General features: G+C 39.0%; 1 protein-coding gene across 5 annotated transcripts in view; it reads right to left on the bottom strand.

Annotated features, from left to right (window-relative positions):
- LOC130913099 (mitochondrial import receptor subunit TOM70-like) overlaps nucleotides 1-15336 on the bottom strand; it is a 121244-nt gene extending 105908 nt beyond the window's left edge. For 4 of the 5 annotated variants that reach the window (XM_057831422.1, XM_057831425.1, XM_057831426.1 and 1 more), the window contains exons 1-2: nucleotides 5499-5589; nucleotides 354-564 (exon numbers count right to left, since the gene is read on the bottom strand). In XM_057831422.1, the coding sequence (XP_057687405.1) occupies nucleotides 354-476 (123 nt within the window). In that variant the 5' untranslated portion in view covers nucleotides 477-564; nucleotides 5499-5589. Of the gene's footprint in view, nucleotides 1-353; nucleotides 565-5498; nucleotides 5590-15182 lie in introns of those variants that run through there. The other variant, XM_057831423.1, reaches the window with a different exon arrangement.
- Nucleotides 15337-17744: the final 2408 nt, after the last annotated feature.

Genomic DNA, 17744 nt, shown 5'->3' with positions numbered 1-17744 from the left:
GTGTTGCCTGCGGTACGCCATTGCATGTCTCACGCTCAAAGCGTGAGAGTTGGCAGATCTGATTTGAATAAAAAGGTTCAAAACAGTTCGTTGACCATGTTTGGTTGTCAATAGGACATCATATTACAAATTTTGACAAAAAAATTTAGGATTTTTTGTTGTTGTCGTCTTTTTGGTCCCAAAATGTTGATTTATAATTGGTCAGTGAAGAAAACAACAGTTTGGACATGAAGTTCAAGGTGTCCTGAAAAAAGGAACCAAACCAGGCCAATGCGAACAATTCTTTCTTTGAAATATAAAGGCAACATCAAAGGCATTCAAAATCAGACAAAACGTGTAGCATTTAGTCCTACCATGTTGTTCCATAGATACACGGCTCTCACCCCGAGCACTATGGGGGCGCCAAACAGCAGAGCGAGCTGCCAACGGGGGACGCCGGTGCCTGATTGCGGGTCGATTGGCTTGGAGGCAGACATGATGAGCAAGCGTGGTGTGGCTAGCTAGTCAGCAGCACTGGGCCAGTCGTCTTCTTTATCGTGTGCGCAGCGTACGCTGTGCGGAACTCTGGGATATGAGATGATGGAGGGAGATATGGGACAAAAAGATTTGTTGTCGTATTTACATATTCGTGTTCGTGTATAAAATATTTGTGTTCTTATTTAAACATTCGTATTCATATTTACGGATTCGTGTTCATAATTAGGCCTTTGTATCTGTAAACACAAAATTCTGACGTCAGATTTTTTTGTGGGTATGTAAATACAACTCTCTTTTGGACGACTACGAATATATGTATTTTTTAAATATTTTTATTAACACATTTATACAATTTTACAAACAAAAATGGGCTTACACATTTGCAACATTCTAAAAAGAAAACCACAAATAACCCTACATTATATTTTAATAAACAAATTCCTACTTGTTTGCCACGTTCGTATAGGGCAGTGTTTTTCAACCGGTGTGCCGAGTAGGGGTCGCGTCAACCGAATATTTTCCGTCGTTGACCGGTTTTTTAAAACGGTGACGGAAAAAACTGAAGTCCATCCGTCATTTTGACAGGTTGCAATTCACACCCCAGACCACAGGGTGGCGAGTGAGCATATTAATTAGCTATTGTCTCTCTTGATGCATGACGTCGTTGGCCTTACTCGGAAAAATGTCAAGGCAACTGAGTGTTTGCCTGGCACGGCCAGACTGTTCTCCCTGTATTTTTCAAACACTGAGAGAAAAGTCTGGGACACAGCCTCTCGAGTAGGTACAAAATCAATCGACAAATCAGATTTGTTTATTTGCGTGACGTGTTCTTCACGGGCAACGTCACTCTTGCGCGCCGAAAGTCGTCTCTACAACAACACGGATGGCGGGAGAGCCGAGAATATGTTCCAATCCGCGGTAAATTCAGTTTTAAATGAGCTAAAACACATCGACACGAGGCATTGACAACAGTCTGTCTCGCGCTAGCCACGTTGAATAAACTCCGTTCTCCTCGTATGTTTACTTCTGCGCGCAAGTCCCTCGTCCTGCCCTCGTCGCTTTGCTAACGGCACTTCTGCCTGTCGCTGATTGGTGCACTCCGCTGTCTGTTTGCCTCTATTAATTAAAAATGAATGAAAAGTAAATACTATTGAATATGTCATTATTATCATTTTAAAAATGTAAGTGACGGGTAAAAATAGATTATGACCGGATTTTTATGACACTGTCAGTCAAAATGACAGACAACGAAAAAGTCTAGCGCAACCTCTGGTGCCGAGGTACACTAGTGTGCCGTGAGAAAATATCCAAGATCGCATTTTTTTGGTTTTGTTTTTACTTTGTCGGGTGGAGTTTCTGTAGGAAAGAAGGAGTAGGTAGTGGTATTGCACGTCGCTTTCAAGAACTGCTCGGATTTGTAGCCGTCAGCCACCTTGCTGTCCGCGACAATGTGGACCCCAGCACGTCTACTGTATATCATTTGATCACACTCGTCAAGTGTCAATATACACGAAAGTGTCCTTTCCATTTTATCCATATATGATGATCAGGGGCACCGTATAGGGGGGAAAAGTGAGACGATTCTAAGAGCCCATGCCCTGATGGGGGCCCAAAAAGAAAATTAGAACATTGGTTAATCGTTTGCAAATTTAAATATTCATCATTATAATTTTAATAGTAATAAACGAAGGGTTTTGTTTTCTTGTTTTGTTTTTGGCAAAAAGTAAACACCCAGAGAGCATATGTATTGCCAGCCACCCCTGTATTTTCATTAAATTGTTTCGTCCGCCCTTCCTTCAATTAGAACGCTAGCAGCGGTGCGCTGCGCACTTACACCAGTCAATGACTCGAAGCGCGCAGAGCGCGTTAGTGCAGAAATGTTTTCAAAACAAAAATCGTGTTTTCAAAAGAGGAAAGAAAGCAAAACAGGAGATGGGTGGAAAAGGCCAACAGGATGTGACAAAGTACTTCACAAAGGAAGGTTGGTGTCTTGTGTCAGTGTAGTGCTGAAAATTAACCTGTTATCTTAGCTCCGAAGTGAGGTGCCAGCTCACTCCGTAAGTAATACGGGATTTTCCCGGGCCAATGCACCTATTCAAAAACATGAATTCCAAATCATGACGACATTTTTTGGTATCCTACAGATGTTGAAAATTGGTGTGTACTCTATAGTGGAGATCGCGAGTTTCCAGATGAGGCTAAGTCTACTCCATAATGAAATACTGTAATTGTTTGCTAGCTAGTGTTTGCTCCACTTTGAGCTTACTTTTAATCAGTACAGCAAGGCAGGGCAAGGCAAATGTATTTATATACAGGGGTGCACATAAGTGGTCCGCATGCATACTGGACGTAGACAAACGCGCTGGCCCTCAACGACTTCCATACGCTTTTGCGTACCGATGGCTGACCACTGTATTTGCGGCGGACACGGGAAAATAACTTCTAAAAATGTCGAAGAGGCAGGCCACACTGAGTAATTACTTCCGTGTTCCCCCACCCCCGTCAAAAGACAGACAGACGACAGAGACGTCACCGGAGCTACCGAAAAAAAGGACTTTTGCTGAAAAGTGGCTTCCAGAGGTACCATGGCTAGAAGCAAATGATGCTCGCACGGAAATGCGGTACAAAATGTGCCGTGAGAATCCCAATGTCGCCGATAAGAGCAGCGCATTTTATGTAGGGTCAAAGAATTTCAGCCATCCAAACTTTGAAAAGCACGAAAAAAAACAGAGCATGTGGCAATTAAGCAAACTATCGATGTCAAACAGGACCCCACTCGCCCTATGGACATGTGGCGGAATAAAGGTAATGAACAGCGACATGCACTGACAAACGTGTTTTTGCTCGCATTTTACAAAGCTAAACATGCACGTTCAATGAGGTCTTATGAGGAGGACATCCCACTTTTAAAAAGGCTTGGAGTTAATGTGGGAGCCGCTTAATGCCCTTTATTTTGAATTGGTGCTTTTATGTTTATTTCTTTACATTTCACTTCAAAGTAATGGCAATTTTGTTGTGCCAGTTGATGTTAATCAAGCATTAATTGTTAATATAATTAATTAAAGTTAATTGGCTCTAAGTAAAGCTTGTCATAAATTTATCACATCAGGCGGGTCGGCTCTCAAGCTCAATGAGGACCAAGTCACATCTCCAGGTCCTCCTCTGAGAACCTGGGCAAAAAAATTATGTGCACCCCTGTTTATATAGCACAATTCAACACAAGGCAATTCAAAGTGATTTACATCACATGAAGATCATAAAAATCCCATTTAAATCAACACAACGTAAAAACCAAGACAAAAGATCGCATTTAATCACAGAATAAAAATAAATAAATAAATATAAAACAAAAATAAAAATAAAACAAAAACTACTATTAATAATAATAATTGAAATCAGCAATGGAGATTAGCACAAGAGGAATAGAAAGCAGGTAGATTGAAATTTATAGACAGTTATGGATATGCAGTGCTAAACAAAAGCGTTTTTAGCCCTGATTTAAAAGAGCTAACAGTTTGAGCATACTTCAGACGTTCGGGTAACTTGTTCCAGAGGTGAGGAGCATAATAACTAAATGCTGCCTCACCCTGCTTGGTTCTTGTTCTTGGAACATGCAGAAGACCGGTTCCAGACGACCTTAGGGGTCTAGATGTCTCATAGGAATCTAACAAGTCAAGCATGTATTTTGGTCCAAGGCCATTAAGTGTTTTGTAGACGAGCAGTAGTATTTCATAGTCTATCCTTTGACTCACTGGAAGCCAGTGTAGCGATTTCAAAACAGGTGTGATGTGGTCCAGCTTCCTTGTATTTGTGAGGACTCTGGCTGCAGCATTCTGTACTAACTGCAGCTTCCTGACTGATTTTTTATCAAGACCTGTAAATATACCATTGCAATAGTCCAATCTGCTGAAAATGAATGCATGCATAAGTTTTTCCATGTCTTGTTGAGTCAGAAGCCCCTTAATTCTGATTATATTTTTTAGGTGGTAATAAGCGGATTTAGTGACAGACTTTAGATGGCTATCAAATTTTAGGTCTGAGTCAATAATTACACCAAGGTTTCTGACTTGATTTGTAGCTGTAAGTGACATTGTACTAAGTTGGCTGCTTATCTTTGACCTTTCCTTTTTTGGCCCAAAAATGATCACCTCTGTCTTCTCCACATTTAACTGGAGAAAATCCTTAGCAATTTCTTCATATTAAAACAGTTGTATACTGTAATGTATACTGTAGTCAAGGGCGTAGGTTTGGTCTCAACATTGGTAGGGATGATATTTCAGCATAACCTGCATGTACACTTTTTGCTCAGGATGGGACATTAGTAATACCAAACAGATTGGGTGAACGGAGGTCAGGGCTATATTTCTCAACAATATCAACCTCATCAATTGATATACTAAATCAGGAGTGCTCATGACGTTGATCACGATCGACCAGTCAGTCACAAAGCTAGTGTGGGTAGCTCGTGGCACCCCCCCCAAAATCCTTTTTTTTTTAATGTACATAATCAATTATGATTGTTGTGTGGATGTTGTGTGAGCTACGTACGAGGTTATGCAGCACCCCTCTCTCTCTCTAAGCAGCTTTTTGCTAACGTTTTTCTAGTTCCATAGTTACCAGCAGAGGTTACTACATTTCTCAGTTTATTTAATGTTAACAGTAGAAAACACAAAGAGAAGGACCTGTTTTACGAAATTTTCAAGGTTCGCAGTGAGTAAGCAACAGGCACACTTTTGCTTAATAGACAATGTTTATTGATTAGAAATTGCAAATAAATGAATAAATGAAGTTTAATTGATTACAATCCCACAAAAGCAAGTAAAAATCAAGCATAACTCAGAATAACAAACATAACTCAGAATAACTACAACGCTAGGTCTGAATTGTCAAAAACCCCCACGATGCAGTTAAAAACACACAAACACACATAACAATGGCGCTAGATAATTAGTTGTCGAAGCTAAAATATCCCCACACCAAAGTGCAATGAGTTCCCTGATGACAATGAATCAAGCTCTTACCTGTCGACAATGAACGGAGGGCCACACAACGTTCCTGGTTTGAGCAATCAAGGAACTCCGGCCGAGCGACTGACGCGTAAAATCCTCTGACCGACCCTAGGTGTGGCCCGGAAAAAGTCCGCTCTTTATAGGCATATGCCACGTGAGAACAGAGGGGGCTGACCCCTGCCCTCAGGAGACATATTGCCTGCCCAAACATGGTAAATTTAACATGTTTTGCTCAACCTCTTAAGGAGATGAGTCTCGTGTCCAAATATGATTGGTCCACTCGTTGCACTTTTGAGCAGCATCATATATCTTGGTTACTATAGCAATGAGCTAAAACTCGAGTCAGAGTGGCGAGCATAACCTGATAAGAAGTTGCATTATCAGTCCAAAAGAATGTGTGCACCTAGAGCACACAGTTAGTTACTCTTCTCAAAGACAGTTGTGACGCAGTTAAAAACAGTTATGTTTATATGTGTATATGGATCAATTCGGGTCACAAACAAAAAGGTCACAAGATCACAAGAAAGGTCATAAAAAAGGTACAAGTGTTTTTTCCCAGTTCAGGACCCTTCTCTCAAAGCAGCTTCCTACTTGAGTTTTGCAGGTTAGCAAGTTCACACAGTTTAATGTTATGCTGACACTGATGCAGGTTGGACCTACAGTAGCAAAATTAATGGTGTGTTCCCCACTTCCAAAACAATGATGTCTTTTTTAATTTCTAACAGTGGCTGCTGCTGGCTGAAAAAAAAAAAAACTTCTCATAGCTCTAATATCTAATGTGGGTGTGTGTGAGGGTTAAATCATCAGCCAACCAAATGTGCGTTTAGGAGGGGAAAAATGGACCGGCACATTCAGCAAGTGAAAAGATGTACGTGTACATCTAAACATGATAAAAATAATTCACTTAATAATGGTGGGGTCAGTTACAACAATTAAAACATATGGGAAGACAATATAAATAACCTATATAGCTCAAGTCATTACATAATGCAAATAAGGTTGCTTGAAAGTTGGTGGGGACAATTTAAGCATCCTGAAAAGTTGGTAGTGTTTTGTCCCAACCGTCCCTAAGCAAACCTACGCCCTTGACTGTAGTAGTTAAGTTCAAACAAAACATTTATTCTAAGTCATTCATTATGGTATTTGCTTTGAGAATATTTCGAATAAAAATATATTTAGATTAGGGCTGTCAAACGATTAAAATTTTTAATCGAGTTAATTACAGCTTAAAAATTAATTAATCGTAATTAATCGCAATTAATCGCAATTCAAACCATCTATAAAATATGCCATATTTTTCTGTAAATTATTGTTGGAATGGAAAGATAAGACAAGATGAATATATACATTCAACATACGGTACATAAGGACTGTATTTGTTTATTATAACAATAAATCAACAAGATTGCATTAACATTATTAACATTCTGTTAAAGTGATCCATGGATAGAAAGACTTGTAGTTCTTCAAAGATGAATATTAGTACAAGTTATAGAAATGTTATATTAAAACGCCTCTTAATGTTTTCGTTTTGATAAAATTTGTAAAATTTTCAATCAAAAAATAAACTAGTAGCCCTAGTCTGTTCTCAATGTGTGTGAGTACACAAATTGACTGATAGCGAACATAAGTTCCAAAAAGAAATCAGACAGTGTGGCAAAGTTGCATGGATGGGCTTTACTGAAGTCATCTCTTTTTGACAGGAGCACGTTTCTTGCATTTTTGTAAAACTGAAAATAACAAGGCAATGTGTCAATAACTTGCATAAATCACAAAATAACATAAAATGTACACACACGTGTCCATTTGAGCAGTAGCACTAGCCAATTAGCTCACAAGCATCTAACAATGTAACTGCATTTCACCATATATGTGAACAAATTCAAATACACATCATCAATAACTATCTAATGCTCATGAATATAAACAAAGGAGGAATATAACTCACAAGCGATGCATGTATTAGACACAAACAGTGTGATGGGGCTAACTGCCACTGAATACTGGATGCGGACGTTAGCTGGTCTGAATAGCACTGTCTATTAGTGTCAGTTCGCGTCGACATATAATCACGTCAGAAAAGCGCGCCGAAACCCAAATAATCAGCTGCACTGAATCGCCAGCAGAGGGCCACATTACGCCACATAACATATGCAAGTCACACCCAAGCGCCAGCAGAGGGCGGAAAAACTCCATAAAACACAATTAACAAGTTGGCCTTTCACTGTCTGACATTTAAATCTGTCTGAGCGGGCCTAGTGCGTTAATTGCGTCAAATATTTTAACGTGATTAATTAAAAAAATTAATTAACGCCCGTTAACGCGATAATTTTGACAGCCCTAATTTAGATTGTAAAAGATGGCCTTCAGAACATTTCTTTTATCACTCTGATATCACTCTATTCATTATTGCTCTATACGCTGTATGTTTACATACCGTATTTTTCGGACTACAAGTCGCTCCTGAGTATAAGTCGCACAAGCCATAAAATGCCCAACGAAGAGAAAAAAAAACATATATAAGTCGCATTGGAGTATAAGTCGCATTTTGGGGGGAAATTTACTTGATAAAATCCAACACATAGAACAGACATGTCATCTTGAAAGGCAATTTAATATAAAAATACAATAGAGAACAACATGCTGAATAAGTGTACAGTGCATGAACAACGAAATGCGAATATACTGTCCGGCTACTGCTCGATTCTGGCTATTCAGCGTGCTAAACTCCCAAATGACGATGCTGGACGTCCGCATAATTTGCTGAATCAATTCCGTCCTCGATACCAAACAGGTTCGCGTCAATGTAAATAAATGATAATTAGGTGCTTTTACAACAATGACACATACGGTTAGCATGCGTTCGCTAGCATTAGCACATCGTTCAAACAACCACACAACTGGCTCTAAGTGTCTGATCGCGGGTGGAAAACACACAACAACTGAAAAGATGATACACACAGGCGTTGCCTCTGTAGAGATATTTTAAAGCATAAACAATGAACGTAGGTTCGCAGCCGTTTTTCTCTCTCGCTAACTCGCCCACTCACTCAGTCAGAGCTACGTAGCTGTCAGTCTTCTTCTGGCGTGTGAGCGCTCTTCTTCATGTAAACACGTGCGAGTGCGCCCCCACGTGGGCGTGAAAGCGCCACAAACTCAAAGCATGCATTTCAATATGAAAAACGTCAAAAATACAATTGAACACACACTGCCAAAGACAGAACGCGAACATGGCCTTAGCTATTAAGAGTTATTCCGATAACTATAGCATAAAGAACATGCTAACAAGTTTACCAAACCATCAATGTCACTCCAAAACACCAAAATAACATGTGAAATGATATCATTCATTCATTCATTTTCCATGCCGCTTTTCCTCACGAGGGTCGCGGAGGTGCTGGAGCCCATCCCAGCTAACTACGGGCAGTAGGCAGGGGACACCCTGAACTGGTTGCCATCCAATCGCAGGGTGAGATGATATCATAAGGTGTTAATAATTTCACAAATAAGTCGCTCCTGAGTATACAGTTGTGGTCAAAAGTTTACATACACTTGTGAAGAACATAATGTCATGGCTCTCTTGAGTTTCCAGTTATTTCTACAACTCTAATTTTTCTCCGATAGAGTGATTGGAACAGATACTTTGTCACAAAAAACATTCATGAAGTTTGGTTCTTTTATGACTTTATTATGGGTTAACAGAAAAAGTGATCAAATCTGCTGGGTCAAAAATATACATACAGCAACACGAATTAGCAATTTCTTGTGAGTGATTATTGACTTGAACAATCATTGACTTGAAAAAGTCAGGAAAGTCACTTGGAGCCATTTCAAAGCAGCTGCAGGTCCCAAGAGCAACAGTGCAAACAATTGTTTGTAAGTATAAAGTGCATGGCACTGTTTTGCCACTGCCACGATCAGGAAGAAAACGCAAGCTATCACCTGCTGCTGAGAGAAAATTGGTCAGGAGGGTGAAGATTCAACCGAGAATCACCAAAAAGCAGATCTGCCAAGAATTAGAAGCTGCTGGAACACAGGTGTCAGTGTCCAAAGTCAAGCATGTTTTGCATCTCCATGGACTGAGAGGCTGCCGTGCAAGAAGGAAGCCCTTGCTCCAAAAGCGGCACCTTAAGGCTCGACTGAAGTTTACTGCTGATCACATGGACAAAGATAAGACCTTCTGGAGGAAAGTTCTGTGGTCAGACGAAACAAAAATCGAGCTGTTTGGCCACAATGCCCAGCAATATGTTTGGAGGAGAAAAGGTGAGGCCTTTAACCCCAAGTACACCATGCCTAACTTCAAGCACAGTGGTGGTAGTATTATGCTGTGGGGCTGTTTTGCTACCAATGGAACTGGTGCTTTACAGAGAGTAAATGGGATAATGAAGGAGGATTACCTTCAAATTCTTCAAGATAACCTAACGTCATCAGCCCGAAGATTGGGTCTTGGGCGCAGTTGGGTGTTCCATCAGGACAATGACCCCAAACACACATCCAAAGTGGTAGTGGAATGGCTAAATCAGGCTAGAATTAAGGTTTTTGAATGGCCCTCCCAAATTCCTGACTCAAACCCTTGTGGACAATGCTGAAGAAACAAGTTCATGTCAGAAAGCCATCAAATTGAACTGAACTGCACCAATTCTGTCAAGAGGAGTGGTCAAAGATTCAACCAGAAGCTTGCCAGAAGCTTGTGGATGGCTACCAAAAGCGCCTAATTGAAGTGAAAATGGCCAAGGGACATGTTACCAAATATTAGCGCTGTTGTATGTATATTTTTGACCCAGCAGATTTAATCACTTTTTCTGTTCACCCACAATAAAATCATAAAATAACCAAACTTCATGAATGTTTTTTGTGACAAAGAAGTATCTGTTCCAATCACTTTATCAGAGAAAAATCTGAGCTGTAGAAATAACTGGAAACTCAAGAGAGCCATGACATTATGTTCTTCACAAGTGTATGTAAACTTTTGACCACAACTGTAAGTCGCACCCCCAGCCAAACTATGAAAAAAAACTGCGACTAATAGTCCGAAAAATACGGTAAATATATTTTCATCTTAAATTAATGCAGAAAATGCACAAATTAGTGTGTAAAGATTCACCAGAATGCAGGAAATTACGGAGTTGATACTCTAAATGTGTGTGTGTGTGTGTCCCGGCACTTTTGGTGGGGCCCAAAGTGATATCTTTTCATGGGGCCCAAAATCCCTGGCAGTGCCCCTTATGATGACCGTCAATCCCCCCGTGTTTTATTCCAACACATTGTCAAGGACAGCAAGGTGGCTGATGGTTAGAAATCGTAGCAGTTCTTGAACGCGTGACGAGCAGCTATGCTAAACGTTATCTCCGAACGAAACACCCGTCGCTTCAAAACAAAACAAGTTTCAATGGACTATTTTGTTCGCCTTTGCGTAAACAGAGAGAAATGGGGAACTTTTTAGAGAAAAACTAGAAAGGTAAATGAGAAAGCCCTCAAAGTTACCAGTTACTGAACTTGTTGCTAAACCCAAAAAGTCCCACACTGTGGCAGAGACCTTAATACTAACTGCCCGCCATAAGCGGATTTTAAGGGGGGGCGAAAAGAGTCATTGCATGTAATTGACTTTCCTATACAGTGGTACCTCTACATACGAATTTAATTCGTTCCAGGACCTTGTTTGTAAGTCGAAATGGTCGTATGTCGAGCAGGATTTTCCCATAGGAATACATTATAATTCCATTAATTCGTTCCAAAGCCTAAAAACATACACTAAATTCTTAATAAATACTGCTGGCACTGTTACAAATGGCAATTAAACATAGAAAAACAAATAAGTTATAAATAAATAATTCAGAATAATATAAGAAGAAGAAGAAGAATTAATAATTATTCCTGAAAATAATGTAACGAATCGGATTCTAATATGGCGGACACTTTTTACTGTCCCTGAACGCACCGCGAAGCTGACGTCTCAGTGAGATAGGTCGGTGCGGTAGAGATAATACTTTCGTTTTCTTGAGAGCAGTCAACTGCTTAAGACAATGGGCGTTTTGTGTTGGATAAGTTCTTAAATAAATGATAAAAACGTGACGAAGCTGGCGATTTCCTTGGCAATGTTACCACAATAATAATTGTCACCTTAACTTATAAATAGTGGCGAACGGTGGTCGGAAGAGGACCATGGAGCTGTATTGTTGAGCCAGTTCAGGGACGCGCACCCCAAGCTCATATTTTTCTATAACTTGCATCTTCATTTCAAAGGTAAGCATCACTTTTTTCCTTGTTTCTCCAACTGTATCAACTTTTTTTGAAAACTGTGTTGATTTCTCACACAAGAAAATCCACCGTGCGTTCGTTTGCAGTGCTGTCATGTCGTCGTATTTCGAGCAACTCGTCGGATGTAGAAACAAATGGCGGCTCAAAGTTTACGTCGGATGTCGAAAAGATCGTGTGTCGAAGTGATCGTATGTAGAGGTACCACTGTATATGATTTTAAAATAAAGAATTTTCTGGTAAAATATTGTCTATAAAAGTTGTATAGCAATAAAACAAACAAAAAAAATTAATACAATTAACTTTTTTTTTTTATAATGGGTCAAAATGATTTTTCGAACAGATCATGCGACTATTGTAATTATATGAGCAAATCATATCTGCATGTTCGATTAGTAATGTCTGATCGTCACAGCACACGGAAGTTAAAGATACACAGCGAGCTCAAGACAGCTGATAAAAAGCCCGCCAGTGGACAGTTAATGTTGATGATGCCTCTCTTCTGTTCTGTAACTAAAGATCTGTCAGTAAAAAACATCAACCTTTCAGTAAGTTGTCTTATTGAAGAAACCCACAAATGCAAAGAAACACAACTAGCACCTTAGACGGACATTTACTTTGCTTGGCCAAAACCACCTGAGGAACGAAAAGGCAAGATGGATAGCTATTCGTAATTTTTTCAAACCTAAGCTTTCAAAAGCGACAACAACTACTGAGCAAGAACCAAGGATTGAAAATGTGGACCATGAAAAGCCAGAGAGAACTGCCTAAATGGTGAGCGGAGTTTAAAATTTGCACCACTAAAGACGCTAATTGTACAACAAATTTTGCACCCTGACAATATCTTGTTCCCAAAGCTGTTGTGGCGGTGAATAAGCCCTCTTTTACATTCAACTGGATTCTCAATGTTATCCACAGGTGTTAAATAAACAAGTAACATCGTAAAACATACATGTTCCACACGAATATGGCGTAAATTCATGCTTAACGACACGGCGAAGACGTAAACAGTGAGAGAACGGCGTGCAGTTGTTGTGTGCAGCTAACATGGCAATATGTGTCTGAGGAGAACTTTTCTACATGTCCGTCCATGATCAAACCTAAATATTCGTTTTTTGTTTAAAGAAGTTTTGTAGTGTTTACTTTGCAACCGCTGTACTCGCGTCCATTTTTAACATAAAGTTGCAATTTCTGATGGTGTGCGATATTTGACAGAACACCTGTTAACACCGGCGGGCGTACCATATTCAATGGATGGCGATCTTGGCAAAAAGCATAGCTGTCCTAAGTAGCCTGATTAAGAATTCCACTCAAAAATGATGGAAAACAAAAAAACGCTTATTTTCAACTTATTATTATACTTATTCTTGGAAGTTAATTTTATTGCTGAAACTGCGTTTCGGGTTCATCAAGATGTTGTGCCCCCCTGCCCCAAAAGTCAAACTCCGCCTATGCTGCCCGCAAACCCATTGTCAGCAAGATGCTCGACCATGATGAGGTAAAAGACATTGCTAAAGTCCTCCTGTCTGATAATTTTGAGCTTCTCAAGCCTAACTGCTATATGAAAATAAAAAGAGAATTGAGCGCTGCTGACGAAGATTCCTGCCAGGATATCGGCTTTGTGTTCATCTAAACAGGCTCGGGTTTCACACTGAGTAAGTATAACTATTAAGAAATTATTTTACAATTAAATATACTGTACAGAAGGTAATTTTGGAATGTTTTTTTGTATGTGATGTGCCGTGAGATTTTTTCCAAAGTAAAACAGTGCTGTGACTCAGAAAAGGTTGAAAAATACTGGTATAGGGAATGGAACGTACTACGTCATTGTTTGGATACACCGCCATGTAGGCAATATACTTTCGGTCCGGCAGACTCAACGCAGATTGTAACCAGTCTTGCAGTTTACTTCACAGTAGGATATATATTAGGGGTGTCAAACGATTAAAACTTTTAATCCAGTTGGAAAGATAAGACACAAGATGGATATACACATTCAACATACGGTACATAAGTACTGTATTTGTTTATTATAACAATAAATCAACAAGATGGCATTAACATTATTAACATTCTGTTAAAGCGATCCCTGGATAGAAAGACTTGTAGTTCTTAAAAGATAAACGTCAGTACAAGTTATAGAAATTTTATATTAAAACCCCTCTTAATGTTTTCGTTTTAATAAAATTTGTAAAATCAAAAAATAAACTAGTAGCCCGCCATTGTTGATGTTGATGTCAATAATTACTTACACAATGCTCATGGGCGCTGAAGCCTATAGACCCTACTCACCAACTTCACAGAATGAAGTGTCGCTGTAAGTGCCCCATATTGTCCGTCATTGTTTATCCGTATTCTCAATAGTTTCAATTTGTCGTGCAATTTATAGTGCAATTCATGGAAGCCCCGGTGCTTTCAGACGCTGTAAACTCATTGGCTGCGTTGCATAAAAGGCGTTATGTGGAAAAGCTTCAGTCTATCCATTTGCCAGATCCATATTTGATGCCTAAATCGATATTTACAGAAAAATATGGCATATTTATAGGTGTTTTGAATTGGGATTAATTACGATTAATTAATTTTCAAGCTGTAATTAACTCGATTAAAAGTTTTAATCGTTTGACCCCCCAAATATTTTTTTAATTAAATCGTTTTCTAATTGTATTTAATGTTACAGACAAAATGTCTTACACTCATCCAGAGTCTTTAGTTTTGGTTTAAAGATTGGTTCATAATAACAACAAACATCCTCCCCTGCCATTTATTGTCGCACTCACAAAGTGTGGCACCGAAAAAAACTTGGAACATTGTCAGCATTGTCATGTTGGACAATAAAAAAAGATACTTGGAGCAATTGAATTGAGTTTTATTCATTTTTTTTTCTTAATGGATTGCCAAAATGTATATGATCGGGAAATTTTTTTGGGAATGATTGGAATTGAATCGGGACCAAAAAAAAGCAATCGGATCGGGAAATATCAGGATCGGCAGATACTCAAACTAAAACGATCGGGATCGGATCGGGAGCAAAAAATTACATGATCGGAACAACCCTAGTTAGAATATTATAAATAAATTCATATTATTTGAAAAATTGAGTTTATTTTTGTTTCATATTGCACGCTATATAGAAAGTTGTAAGATTAGTCACCAATTTGTCAGGTGCATAACGGTTAGTAACGTTGGTCAACCAAATCGGCTAACGTAGTCCATCATTAGCATTTTATCAAAATGAGCGTGAGACACACGCAATTGCCTGTTTTCTCATGCACACACATCCAATTTCTCACGGGGCAAAATTTTGGTCACCCGCAACAAAATCTCACTCCAAGGTTTTTCTAAAAGTTGGCAGCTCTGTAATAATAGCCACTGCCTAGTCTATTGAATCCTAGCAGCTAATTGGGGAAATAAAATAAAAAAATTCGATTAAAGTTTACTCACCAGTAATAAAATGTCGGCTGCAAACGTAAATGTGCTTGGATTTTGGTTCCCACAGGCGAGCATAGTCCACGGAACCGTCTTCTTTTCCTGTTCCTCGATTAATTGCTTTCAGCCATTTGTTTCTCCTTTTCTTCTCACGAGGAAGAATGGAGAACTTCAAATGCGGCTCCGAACTCGTCCTTGTTTGACAACCCGCAACACAGCAACTATTTGTCATTCTGACGGAAAAAAGACCGCAAATAAGACGAAAGTTCAACGCGTTTGTATTACAATGCACGACAGAGCAGCTGCTTGTGACTCGTCTTATGCCCCATTTCAATATTTTTATTTATTTTTTTATTTTATTGAACACTACAAAACATACAAATAACAAATAATACAAAACAACTAGTTCACATAGAATATAACCATCTCAATATATTTACATCATAAAACATACAAAAAAAGAGTAAATAATTAAAAATAATAACTCAAGAGGAAATTAAGTACTAAACCATTTTGCATGAGCTTCTATAGTAGACTTGCATTTATCATATTGTATCATATTAAGTGATGTGAAATATGATTCAAATTCAACCCAAAAAAATCTTAAATTTCAGATTTACTTTTTGAAATTTAGATTTATGAATATGAAATTCCCCTAGCAATATATAAAGATTTAATATAGTAAATATTTTTTTATCTTTGGATTCAAATACAGTAATGATCGCTTTTCCTGTCAAGTCAATGTTTTGTTTAGTATGACATAAAATATATTTCTGAAGATCCGTCCAAAACTCTACTAATGGGGCAACCATAAAACAAATGAGTCACGCTTTCAGGTTAAGTCATACAAAATGTACATTTGTTGTCATATCCTTAAAATGAGACAAGTACACGTTAGTCGGGTATATATTATGTAAAATTTTCAAGTGCAATATATTATGTAAAATTTTCAAGTGCAATTCCCGTACTTTGTTGGAAACAAACAATTTAAAAGGAACAAGCCACGCCTCCCTCCATTTTATATTATCAAACTATGCATTTCAAAAGAATTTCCCACGAGGTACAATTCTCCTTTTACTATAGAATGATTCCCTTATATGTTTATTTGTACATTTCTTGCTGCCCCATTTCAATACGGGGAGCCTTTGTGTGGCTGGTGACGTCATTTATTCCGGATGTCCGACTGTCTCTGATACAAACACGCACGCAGCGAACGAACTACTACGAGTGGAGGCTGGCTTGACCGCAGTGAACTAACGGCGAATTTCTGTTCCACATGAAAACAGGAAGGATTGTCTCAGGTGTCATTAGTTCGAGGATTTAAGGTAATTATTGTTTTTCCGTACAATGCATGCACTTTCAAACATTGTGGGAAAAAATGGAGAAATCAGCCGCTAAGGCATTGGCATCATGGTGGGCAATATTGACGTAAAATAAATGCTACCTGCACGTTTTTATGCTTTTAACTAAGAATCGAGACTGTTTTACATCCATATCTATAAAGAATTCAGGGATTTAAGCATTTATTCACGAGAATTTTGACGTAAAAAGCTCTTTGTTGTGGTAAGGCGGTGTCACAGTAAACTTAAAAGACGAGCCGCGCATTCGACATATTTACGTGAATAAAAGCTAACCTGCACGTTTTTTTTTTCTTTTAACCAAGACTCGAGACTGTTTTACGTCCATATCTATCAAGGGTGGCGTGGCTCAGTGGTAGAGTAGTTGTCCTCCAACCCAGAGGTTGTGGGTTCAATTCTCCGCCCTGATGAACTTGCCTAAGTGTCCTTGAGCAAGATACTGAACCTCATGTTGCTCCTGGTGCTGTGTCACCAGTAGGTGGATGGCGTGATAGTGTAAAGCGCTTTGAGCGCCTTGAAAAGTGGAAAAGCGCTATAGAAGTATAACACCTTTTACCAACACCAAGGGCGTAGGTTTGGTCTCGGCATTGGTTGGGACGATATATCAACATAACCTGCATGTGCAGTTTTTGAACCTAATTAATTGATAGGCGAAATGATCAAAGCACAATGAATCTGTATTGACTTATAGACCTTACTCACCGACATCACAGAATGACGTGTCGCTGTATCCGGCTGCCATATTGTCCGTCTCTGTTTAGCCCTATTCTCAATGGTTTCAATTAGTCGTTCAGTTTATAGAGCAATTCATGGAAGCCCCAGTGCTTTCAGACGCTGTAAACTCATTGGATGTGTTGCATAAAAGGCGTTATGTGGAAAAGCTTCAGTCTAGCCATTCGCCAGATCCATATTTGATGCCTAAATCGATATTTTTCGACCTGCTGTCTTCGCCGTCTCCGCCTGACATCTGCTACCCTGATATTTACAACTATCTTGTCCACACAAAATCAGCCTAAGTAACACGAAAGTTTGAAAACCTTTAAGAGCTTGGAGGCTTATAAATACTTTGTTGCTGGTTGGGTGAAACAGGTCCTCGTCCACGAAAATTCGGCAGGAATCTATATTGTGCTCGGGAAGGTGAGTTACGAAATATTCAATTCAAAATCTTTTGTTCTTGCTAACATCCACTGTCAAGTCTAATGTATTTCATGTCATTGGT

This window comes from Corythoichthys intestinalis, chromosome 3 (assembly GCF_030265065.1).
Source record: "Corythoichthys intestinalis isolate RoL2023-P3 chromosome 3, ASM3026506v1, whole genome shotgun sequence".
Classification (NCBI taxonomy): Eukaryota; Metazoa; Chordata; class Actinopteri; order Syngnathiformes; family Syngnathidae; genus Corythoichthys; species Corythoichthys intestinalis.
Note: the sequence above shows the minus strand (reverse complement) of the source record. Positions and strands in the feature narration are given on the sequence as shown.